We start from the raw sequence: 9886 nt of genomic DNA, 5'->3' as shown, positions 1-9886 counted from the left end.
TTTTGCTTTAGGGTGCTAAGAACGTTTTCTGAGAAAAAAGTCATGAAAGTTTAAATATCTTTAAAAACAAGTTGTTTAAATGGAATGGGATAGGTTTTGTGCAATCTTGTTAAAGGCTTCCCTGAAAGACGGACGCACAGAGACACGGGACCAAAGTCGAGATGCCCCTTCTGTATACAAATAAATTTAATGAATAAATTTAAAGAAAAAGGACATGTTTCGGAATTGCATATTGAGATTTGGGAGGCAGGGAATATCAGTACGGGAATCCTATTATAGTTAATGAACAATCCCTATATTTCCTCCACTTGTCCGCATGCCATATCATATCAAGACAATGTGGATACACTTTCCGACTCACTATTTAATTTTCGGAAGGAGGTGGGGGCTGATTGGCTGGATTTGTCTTTCGAGCAGTGATATTTTTGTTTAAACATCAAGATAATTATTTTTGTCAACTAATTTAGTGGATATAATATGTTCTTCCCCTATGAATCAGATATGTTCGTTACGTCGTCCAAAATAAACCACTTCTTCTTAAATTCGACCTTTGAAAACAATGAATAACTAACCACACCAGTGTAAACTCGACCCTTAAAAATAAATAAATAAATAAATAAATAAATAAATAAATAAATAAATAAATAAATAAATCACCTGTATCTAACGGGTTTGGTACGCAAGATTATGACCGTGCCATTAATACCACCACGTTTTCGTACCATATTATAAGGGTGATCACCACAAGTGGGCCCTTATCGCAGATCAAACGTAAACCTACATATTATGGTAGCATTATCACTGAAGTCGTCTTTAATTCTAAATGAATCTGGGGCTTTAGGTGGCCGAGTATTTTAAGTGCTCGTTTTTACAAATCATTAATATCTCACATCTGTCGGCGTGGGATTGAGTTTTGGCTGGACCAATGTGGGTATGTTAGAAAGATTGCAAGTAAATTCCCCTGGGTCCGAGGTTCTGCACGGGGTATGTCCCATCATGTGCTAGAAATGTCGTTAAACTCCAAAAAAATTATTTGAAATTATGTACAATTCACCTCTGTAGAAAATCATATTTAACTTCTAAATGTTTATTTTAGAAAACATAAGATCTTTTTTTAAACAGAAAAACATTCCTTTGTAATGAAACTTTGGCTGTCATACTCTGCCACCCATGTTGCCTTGCAGGATAGCATTCCAGACGTGAGAATATTTTAGGAATTACAGACCTCAAACCGCTAATGTGATTCCATAATGCTCAATAAATCAGCATTCATGTCGACTATTTACGTAAATCGATACCGACAGAAATGTTATGTCGCGTGCCGCACATGTTATAAGCGACTGACCACTAGAAAGCACACTCCGCCCATTTCCCCGCCCCTAATTATGCTTCAGCTACTTGATTGGCATACCTCCCCACGCTATTTCTTGAAGTATATAAATACCGGAGCTGTATGTAAAATTATCCATACTAGTAACGAACTCACGTGGTGAATTATTGACATCGCAGTGTACATGCTTTTTTGTTACAGATTCCATCACTAAATTTACAGGCAAAAACTAACCATGATTCTCAGCACGGTGAATTTTGTAGCTATGTCTAGATCGGGAAAATACCAAGGAGGGAAGTTGAAAGATGGCCAGAAAAATGTATCGAACGAGGTAAACGTTCCTTCAGTCCCGCAATGCAAGAAATACATTAAGCAACAGGTACGAATTTCTCTCTCTCTCTCTCTCTCTCTCTCTCTCTCTCTCTCCACAAGTATGCATATCTTAAGTGGTAGAATGCAGTAATAACGTCACCATTGTCTTCCATTTTGTATCATATTGAATCGTATGCATATTGCTTTGAATTATATCGTTTTGTGTCTTTTATTATCGAACTCTTTTTCTTTCGTTCTTTGCTATCATTGTATTATACTTTTATGTGAAACGTTCAATTTATATTTTAAAGAAAAGACAAAGTAAAACAAAAAAGCAAAACAAAATAAAACAAACACAGCAGAAAACGTTTAAGCTGAAAATGTTAATATGAGGATATATACATATATCGCAGCTTTAAATTATGCCTGGACCTGTTATTTCGAAAAGAATTTCACTCATTAGAAGTTTATAGACTGAAAACATGCTACAGTCACTACACAAGGGGTTTGAAGATTGACAGCATAATTGGGGCCCTGAATAAGGAGTTTGAAGACTGAAAACATAACAGGGGCACTCCAAAAACTACAAAAACAAGAATGACAACATGATTTGGGGCACTCCATAGATTTATTTTTATTTTCGATCATCTTTTTGACGCCCTCAACAAACTTATCTTTGAGTTTCATTTCTGGAATTAGCGAGCATTTTTTAATACAGTTGTAGTCTTCATGGTATGTAAGCAGTTTAGGGCTTATAGATCAATTATAGATCTTTTCGTATGGGGAACTTTCAGACAATTTAGTGGCCGTTTTATCACATGCCTCCTCGTTGTATTATATGATGATTATATTATTAAGTGAAGACGCCTTATCAAACTGTGTCGCATTAAAGTATAGAGTATAGGAAATATTGCTCTCGCAAGTTTAATGATAGCATGGATAGCATGGATATCTAGTCTTTTGAAAGATGAAACCATTTTTTTTCTTTCTGGCTCAAAGCAATTTCATCGTCGTGCTCAAAAAGCATTTGCTTTAAAAGTGTAAATATAATGAGCATATTCCAGTGCCATGGTAATTCCATTCGTCTGATACAGCTTGGTCACACAAGTAGAAACAAAGACTACCTTTAATGTAAATATTTTTATCCTTGTACTGCACTACGTTTTGCTTTTGTTCTGGCAACGCATGGGAGCTTAGTAGGGGGTTACGTTCGCACCGTAGGACCCTTTCTAGGAGATTTTTCTGACTTTGGACACAAAGTAAATATTTCTTTCCTCATGGTCTGTCGAAGGGATCTTGAATTTCATTCCATTGTTCTCTACCCAGACTGAGAAAGCGATAGCCACCCGACACAATCGAAAATCAGGAACCCCAAAAAGAATGACTCGCAGCGGGGAACCATCTTGTGAAGCCAAGCGATCTACTGGCATGCTGCTTGGGGGGTCCTTCACAGTAATATATATATATATATATATATATATATATATATATATATATATATATATATATATATATATATATATATATATATATATATATATATATATATATCACTACTTGCTTTATGACTGATGAGTGCGAGTCTACTTCACCCAAATTAATTTTCTTACCCCAAACCCACCGCCTATCTAAAAACAGACAGGAACTTAAATGACATCACGACAGGATTACATTGTTTAAGAGTTTTATGTCTTCCACCCTTCTTCCTATTTCACGAATGCACCAGTTTATTTTTTTTTAACTATTTACCAATAATCACAGAAAATGAATCAGATCATAAATATCTTGTACAATAGTGGTAGTAAAATCTTCATCTACATTCAGACAGCATTTCCTCTTATTTCAATAGTTATAGACCAGCCTTATTTTGTTTACAGGAAGCTGAATGTCAGTTGTCAAGGCGGGAAACGACCGAAAGCAACAGAACATCCGGTAAGTTCAACACAATTAATTTGCTGATAGACTAATAATTGCACCGGAAGACAGCTGCCCATTAGTCAGCTATAGCTATCAGACCACCTTCGCCCCCTCTCTGAACACCCTCCCCCCCGCACACATCACAGTTGTAATATTTTAAGTAAGCATTACAACTACTACTGCTACTACTACTACTACTACTACTGTTGTAACCAATACTTTACTATACAAATGTATTGATTGCCATGCTGACTTATTTTTTATTTTTGTCATTTTATAGGCTACATCAGTGGCAGCAGTTTTTCATCCGAAGAATCTAACAGTACTGATCTTGAAGACAAATGCCCAAGAGTTACCATAGAAACAGTTGATGAACTCTTCCTTTCAGTCGATCCCACGTACTACCATATATGTCTTCGCGGACTGGATAATGCTAATAGTTCATGTAAGTAGGGATATTTAACTCCAATTGCTTTCAAACAACGTAAAATCTGATTTGATTTAAATTTGTGTGAGGTTATTTGTAAGTCTATCGGTATGAATGTATTCATGAATGCAGTCTCGCTGTTCATATTTGTGATAACCTCAAAACTGTTCTTTGGAACCATCTTATTTTTCCCGGAGTTGAAGTACAATGAAAATAAAACTCACTAGCATTTTTATCACGCAGACTTGAATTCCTTCTTTTAAATATTGCAAAGTTGATTATAACCAATTACATAGCATACTGACAGTATATTGCCAGTTAAATAGTATACTGAAAGTGTATCGCCAATTACGTAGCATATTGACAGGGTATCGCCAATTACTTAGCAAACTGACAGTATGTCGCCAGTTATATAGCATATTGACAGTGTATCGCCAATTAAATAGTAAACTGACAGTGATACGTAATGATGATTTAATGCCTGTACAAAATATGTGCCAGATATGAATTAATCAGGCTTGTATAAAAGAGCGGCAAATTCTTATTCCAGGCATTTTTCGATCAAAATTATTGAAGAGAGAGGAACTTCCTAATGGCAAGAAGCAGCACATTGTGTTCTACTTAGATTGTGATCCGGAATTTTACCTCACAACAACAAAAGACCGGCAGTTAGAAATCAATGTAAGTTGTACTACTTTCTCACAGATCGCTTTTTTCAGCGTCTGTCGCTAAGGTTTTATTCCGAAAATAGTTCAAGCCATAAACATAGTTTCAAGCACGATCTATTTTATTAAAAACGAAGTTTATAGTGTGTAATTCAGTTTGTTATTACCGAGACTAAGGGTGTTTTTTTTTTATTCATTCATGTCATCCAAAGAAAATTAATTAAATCGGATTAAAATGGTAGGCAGACTTCTCGCACGAAGGCCGCTGCTGAAGGCGGTTGTCAGATAAGGTTTATAGTACATATGGATAATTAAAAGTAAAACACGTCACGATTTCGTGCGAGTGGGTGGTAGTGGTTTTGGTAAAGCGCTCAGAGACGTCATTATTTGCAGAAATAACCACTAGGACATAACGTAAAAAAATAGAAAATTATAGATCACATCCGTAGATAGTAATTATCATTGACAATCGTGGAACTGCAGAATTCAGTTAACACAATTCAACCACATTTAAATCGATATTTCATCTTTACGTATTTCATTGTAGTATCATGGTTCATGACATCGTTTTTTTTTTTCTATTCTATTTCCAGATGTTTCAAGAAAAAGATGTATCCCTTGAAAACCCAGATGAGAGGTTGTTCATTTTGTACGAACCGAACCCAGGCTGTGTTATCATTCAGCCCCATGCTCACAATGGTGTGTACATTATTATTATTATTATTATTATTATTATTATTATTATTATTATTAATAAACTTAATGCCATTCATATTACGCTTTGAAATACATAAAAGTAAGATAACTATAAGACATTATGTGAGCAAGAAATACGCATATTTCGGATAAAGGCGTTTCCCGATTATGCAAAAAGGTGTTGTATTTTTTTTATCTATGCGATAATCTTGGGTCTAATTGCATTTTAACCCTATGCGTCCAATGGAATTATATTATATCATATCATAATTAAACATGTTTACTTTTTGCTTTGTTTCTTTAAAAATATAATTTGTAATTTAGATTATGATTGATTTACTAGCCTGACCAATTTGTTCCTTGTTTATTACAGGTTATTATTTGCATCATATCGATGATAACCTTGATGTATACAAATTCGACATCAACGCACGTGCTCCTGAGGAATTCTTTTTCAATGTCAGGAGCGTTTCACAAACAAATGTGCAACGAGAAAATGAAGTATCTACACAGAACACTTGTCAGTCTGAGAAAAGATGTAGAAACTGCCATATTTGTGATGAACACAACCGTAATAGTTTGATTCCAGATGCAAGTGGAGTAAAAAAGTCATATAAAAAGTCCTTGGCAGAACTGTTCTTTGGGTGCGTTAGCAATAAGCGAGAAAATACCAGCGATATTCATGTGCTGTGTGAAGTGACAAGATAAATTACCCCATCAAAGGACTAGGTACTAGCTCGTAACATGGCGATAACTCATTATCACCATGGTTATATGAAATGACAACAAATTCCTACGTCATTTTGTAAGTACCCTCAAAGGATAGTATGGTAGCACGTGACAAAGCGATAGTTAATCGTTGCCATGGATATATAGAACGATCGCGGATTCCTGCGTCATGATATAAGTACTCATACAATATAGTCCGAACAGAGACTTGTGGTATCCTTGATCAATGAGGTCATCTGAGAGGCTAAGATCGTGGTCATGGTATATTTGTTGCATTTAGAAAATCCAAGTGTTAAGGTCGTTGATATCTGTCTTTATATAGGTATTTCACGGAAGAACATTGGAACACCATAAGGCATTGATTGGAACATCATGCGTGCTTGCGTGAATAAGGACTTTGTATGCATAAGTAAAATATAAGAAGCGTCCGAAATCAGGAGGAGCGAATTTAAAGATTGTGTACATGTGTGACAGGGCTTGCTGAATTTATTTTCAACCATTATTGAGACCAGGCGAAATTAATTTATTAGCTGTGATGTGACTGTTCAATGTGAATGGAGAACTCAGATTGTTGAAGGTGCTATATATATATATATATATATATATATATATATATATATATATATATATATATATATATAATGTTCTAGTTCATACAGGACTAATAGTTCAATACATTATATTGTATAAAGACTATTTCCTATCTTGTAGATCGTGAATAAGTTGGTGACATTGGTAAACATATATTGGGGTTACTTTGTGCATGTTTTGAAAATTAATATTTGTGGATTGATTTTGACAGACTCGTTGTTATAAACAACGCCACTAATTTTTTTTCTTATCATTTATTTCATTCCTGGAAATGCACGATGGAAAGCTGGCGTCAGCTGAAATTACAATGTAAATAACGATGACAGAATTCATAGAAGGTAGATTTGAGGGAAAGAAAACCCCGACATACAACGTGATAAAATTGCCCAAAAATGTGATACATTCTTACTCGAAATTTATCTTATAATATCAATATCAACCGAATGAATTTTGAAATCACTCTAGAAATCCAGGAAAGTAGACGATACAAATTATTCTATATATGCTTGCACTGGAAATGTCTCGTCTAGTCACGATGTTTCTAGCGTACATACATTATGGTCACTAGAAATGTAACATATTTATTTATTTAAATGTGCGAATGTCATACTTATACAGTTGACAAAAGAGATAAAATCAACAATAAAACACTGTCAATATGTTTTCATTTTTTAAATTTGTTTTATGTCCTGCTCACTAGATGTCGTGTATTGTATATAACACCCAAAAAAACGAAAGAAGCACTTACAGGGGAAATATTTAGCAGTCCTTTATAGTCTGAAGCAAAGCATGTCAGCTACTTTGTTGATATATACCCATTGCTATATACCCATTGATATATACCCATTGATATATGCCCATTAATATATGCCCATTGATATATACCCATTGATATATACCCATTGATATATACCCATTAATATATACCCATCGATATATACCCATTGATATATACCCATTGATATATACCCATTGATATATACCCATTAACATATACCCATCGATATATACCCATTGGTATATACCCATTGATATATGCCCATCGATATATGCCCATTGATATATACCCATTGATATATACCCATTGACATGACATATACCCATTGATATATACACGTTGATATATACCCATTGATATATACCCATTGATATATACACGTTGAACACCTCCCATTCCTTTATATCTCCCTATCTTACACCTATTCATGTGACAAGAAAATCCGCCTACCTCTGTTCAGCGTTCGCTCTATCTGTCGATCCTTTTCTTTTTTGCTTTTCTTTACGTTCATGCGAAGAAATATTGTGAACGAAAAATACACTAGGTCATGACTGGCGATTATTACCTTAAGTCAGGTTGTGGAATTTATGTTTCTACAACGCGTATGCTACAAGGAGAGATCTTCCATTTTTACGGGTCATTACTTGGACTGGACTTTACGGAATGGATACAGTCTAAGTTACACATACGTTTTGTGCAAAGTAGGCTTGTTGAATATTTCTTCACTTATTATTAACACACTGTTTCTATAAGTCTGAATATAATTAGCGATTGATTCGACACGTACCCCCACCGTCAACAGGTCTCACTTTGCGTCGCTAAATCTACTCTATTTTCTTGCAAGATTTATGGAAAACTGATAATGTCACAATATCGAAAATGCAACCGCTATGGCCACAAATAACGACTTAGAAGAAACTGACAGAACAGAATCGAACCAAAGGTTGGGTCTTGAAATCTCAGGCTACACGCAGGCGGCGTATGAGAGCAACATAATGCCTCTATATTATAGGTAGCAGTGTGTGTTGAGTATGCTTATTAAACGTTTTAAGGTGCAAACATGTATATGACAAAATGGGTTGTGCATTACTATCATTTTATGTAAAACAACATATATGTACATTTATGTTACGTATTATACTTAAGTACACGTACACAAGAGCGTATTCTTACCAACACATACACATAAAGATACATAAGTACATTCAAGTACATACATTCATAAGTAGTATAGGTAAAGGAGCGTATGACCCCAGTTCTGTGATTTCCCTTGTGACTTTATCAGCTTGTGCTCAATGCAGCATCGTTAGGTAAAGAACTGGGGGAGATCACTTTGTATGGTCATTACCAGCAAGTACCATAGCAAGTACCTATACTACCTGCCTATGATTGCTTTACATAAGCATGATGGTTTGCTAATTAGACAACTGAAATGGATATAATAACAATGGAACAAACATTGGAACAAAAATTGGAAGAATTTATTAGCTGTGATAAAACTAAGCAGAAACGCAATGAATGGTTTCAACTCATGGAAACCATCATTGCAGGCTCATAATTTGCTTCCGTGATGGGTTGTTGACCTTTTTCCGATGTGGGTGATGTTGTTAGTAAGAAAGTAAGCAAACGAGAGTCCTCTTCGACGTTACCCGGCTGTTGGGGTTGTCATTTCCAGCCGCTGATCATGGAGCATACTCTCGATGGAAAAATTGTTCGTACGACTTCTGCATCAAGGATATACCAGGATTCCGTTGCTTCCAAGATGGATAGGTCATCATGGACAAGAAAATGGTGCTGTTTGAATTCAAATACCTGTTTCGTTGTGGTGTGAGTAAGCTAGCAGAATAGTATCTCCCGCAAATAATATCAGGATTATTAGTTTTTCCAGTGGTTGTCACGGTTTACTTATCGACGCTGTTTTTCGCAAATGTGCGATGACTCAGTTAGGGTTTCATCCCTGGTACCATAAAGGGTTTGACCGTATGGTCGTTATAAGGATCTAATTGCGATAGGGCTCATATCATCTTTCGGTGAGGATAAAATAATAACATAAACAGACTTGGGATCACCAGACAAAGCTGATTTATTAAAACTATTATAGTCAAAACCATCCACTGAGTTTTCTCTGTTTTTGCATCAAGATAACATGCCGACGGGTACGTATGACACAGTCAAATTTCAAGAAAAGAAACATCCTTATGAGCACGTTGTGACGATATTACTGTTTAAACTATTTGCCGCTGTATTTCACCGTGAGGATATTGACCGATAAGTGCCACGGAATTCTATTTTGATACATTCTATTAGACATGAGAAGCCGGATGGTATGGCTGGTTAGAGAACTCATCTAATATTTAATCATCACGAATGCAGTGAGAACGGCAACTTCAGGACTCACGGTACTAATGCAGTTCCCATAGTAAACCTATGGAAACCCCATG

At 35.5% G+C, this 9886-nt stretch overlaps 1 protein-coding gene across 1 annotated transcript; it reads left to right on the top strand.

The window, feature by feature from the left end:
• The first annotated feature begins 1481 nt into the window (after positions 1-1481).
• LOC149799015 (uncharacterized) lies at positions 1482-7330 on the top strand. The gene is made up of 6 exons (XM_089957962.1): positions 1482-1709; positions 3520-3574; positions 3840-4004; positions 4537-4667; positions 5245-5350; positions 5721-7330. The coding sequence occupies exons 1-6, from the start codon at positions 1566-1568 to the stop codon at positions 6053-6055; spliced, it is 936 nt and encodes a 311-aa protein (XP_089814088.1). The 5' UTR covers positions 1482-1565; the 3' UTR covers positions 6056-7330.
• The last annotated feature ends 2556 nt before the right edge of the window (positions 7331-9886 follow it).

This window comes from Sinohyriopsis cumingii, chromosome 5 (genome assembly GCF_028554795.1).
Source record: "Sinohyriopsis cumingii isolate HCF-2022 chromosome 5, ASM2855479v2, whole genome shotgun sequence".
NCBI lineage: Eukaryota > Metazoa > Mollusca > Bivalvia > Unionida > Unionidae > Sinohyriopsis > Sinohyriopsis cumingii.
Note: the sequence above shows the minus strand (reverse complement) of the source record. Positions and strands in the feature narration are given on the sequence as shown.